Genomic DNA, 1,958 nt, shown 5'->3' with positions numbered 1-1,958 from the left:
TTCACTGAAGCTACATATTTGTTAAGTGTTTGTAGTCATTGCGAAGTTCTTAGGATTTTTTCAGGTGGGAGATATACCTCAAGGCCTTCCAGAATTTTCTTTACCAAAAAGTTTTGATCATGCAAAATTATTGCTTCCAACAGCGGCTCTCATCACTGGTGTGGCCATCCTGGTGAGATATAATCTTCATTGACTTTCTCCAAATGGACATAGGCGAAGTGCATCTGAACCTAACCACGAGGAAATTTTAAATAGACGTATATGAATATAGAGTATCTGACCTCTTGAGTAATGTTTTTGCATGTTCTGACAATATGTACTGATTCGTTGTTGACTGATGGCTAGTTCAACTTTTTTTTAATGTAGGAATCTGTAGGTATTGCCAAAGCACTAGGAGCGAAAAACAGATACGAGTTGGATTCAAATTCAGAGGTAATAACCCTACAGAACAAAGAAAATCAAGTGCTGGCCGAATTGTCACCATAAAGCGTTGTTGACTTGTTCTTTTGATCTCAACTTCTCATGGTAGAGTTTCTCCTGTGACTTGACAGTTATTTGGTCTTGGTGTCGCTAATATTTTGGGATCATTGTTTTCTGCATACCCGACTACAGGTATGTGAGATATTGTGATCTTGACTCTGGAGATGAGTAACAATATGTTGTCTGTGTTACCTTGATAAATTCTGAAAATGATGATTCTGACTTCTATGCTATACCTTGAATCTGATGAATATATCATTAATCCCCTGACTGTATTATTATAGGATCCTTTTCTAGGTCAGCAGTTAACAGCGAAAGTGAAGCGAAGACTGGCCTATCAGGTCTTGTAACAGGAATCATCATAGGATGCTCTCTACTGTTCTTGACCCCAGTGTTTAAATATATACCACAGGTAGGTCTCATCTTTTTTCTTGGCTTAAAAGTCCTTATAAATTTGAAACTCTGAAGAATTCTGAAACTTAAAATCTGGCTTCTAACTTCATACTGTTTGTTATTTTCACAGTGTGCTTTAGCAGCAATAGTGATCTCTGCTGTTAGTGGCTTGGTAAGTTCAGATCAACCCACCAGAACATGTGTTACTGCTGCCATTTACTTTTTCTGGATGTTTACCATTGTAGGTGGACTATGAAGGGGCTATATTTTTGTGGCGTGTGGACAAGAGAGATTTTACTCTTTGGACCATCACCAGCACCACCACTCTGTTCTTCGGAATAGAGATCGGAGTCCTCGTTGGTGTAAGTATGTTCAGCTTCACTTAGCTTTGCCTCTGCAGAAAATCATATATCTCTCTGTTGTTCAAAAGAAGTGATGATGTTGAATAGTAGGATAACCTCTATGAATTGTGCAATGAAGTAAGGACTTACTAAGTCTACAATGCTTGGAATTTCAGGTTGGTTTTTCACTTGCATTTGTTATACACGAGTCTGCAAACCCTCATATTGGTAAAAGATGAGTTAAATGTTCAAACGGCCTGTTTTGTTTGTTTCCCAGAATGGTTTTAACTCATCTTCTCGATTACTTCCCCATTTTACATATGTTTGGTAGCTGTGTTGGGGCGTCTTCCAGGAACCACTGTGTACAGAAACATGAAGCAGTATCCAGAAGCGTACACTTACAATGGGATTGTGATTGTTCGAATCGATGCTCCCATATATTTTGCCAACATAAGCTACATCAAGGACAGGTGAAAGTGACATTTGGTTACTGGCTTGCCTTGCTGTTATGGTCCCACAGAAAAAAATTAATCACAACCCTTTGTCTACAAAATCGGCAGGCTAAGAGAATATGAAGTTGCTTTTGATAAACACACTAATAAGGGACCAGAGGTGGAGAGGATCTACTTTCTTATCCTTGAAATGTCTCGTAAGCCCCCAACTTGTTTCTGATTCAAAGTTCGAACCTTGCATTAGTATAATGGAAGCATTGAATACTTTGTATATAACGCAGCTGTCACATAC

General features: G+C 38.6%; 1 protein-coding gene across 1 annotated transcript; it reads left to right on the top strand.

Moving 5' to 3' along the window:
* Positions 1–31: 31 nt before the first annotated feature.
* On the top strand, positions 32–1,901 carry LOC130507815 (probable sulfate transporter 4.2; the record flags this gene model as incomplete). The annotated part of the gene is made up of 9 exons (XM_057002459.1): positions 32–172; positions 367–432; positions 552–612; positions 765–892; positions 1,004–1,045; positions 1,119–1,235; positions 1,391–1,442; positions 1,546–1,684; positions 1,775–1,901. Coding segments are annotated over 9 exons (858 nt in total), but the record flags the coding sequence as incomplete, so codon positions are not given.
* Between the last annotated feature and the right edge of the window lie 57 nt (positions 1,902–1,958).

The sequence above is a fragment of the Raphanus sativus genome, unplaced genomic scaffold, assembly GCF_000801105.2.
Source record: "Raphanus sativus cultivar WK10039 unplaced genomic scaffold, ASM80110v3 Scaffold6048, whole genome shotgun sequence".
NCBI classification, from domain to species: domain Eukaryota; kingdom Viridiplantae; phylum Streptophyta; class Magnoliopsida; order Brassicales; family Brassicaceae; genus Raphanus; species Raphanus sativus.
The sequence above is the reverse complement of the archived record's forward strand: the minus strand, read 5'-3'. Positions and strand labels throughout refer to the sequence as shown.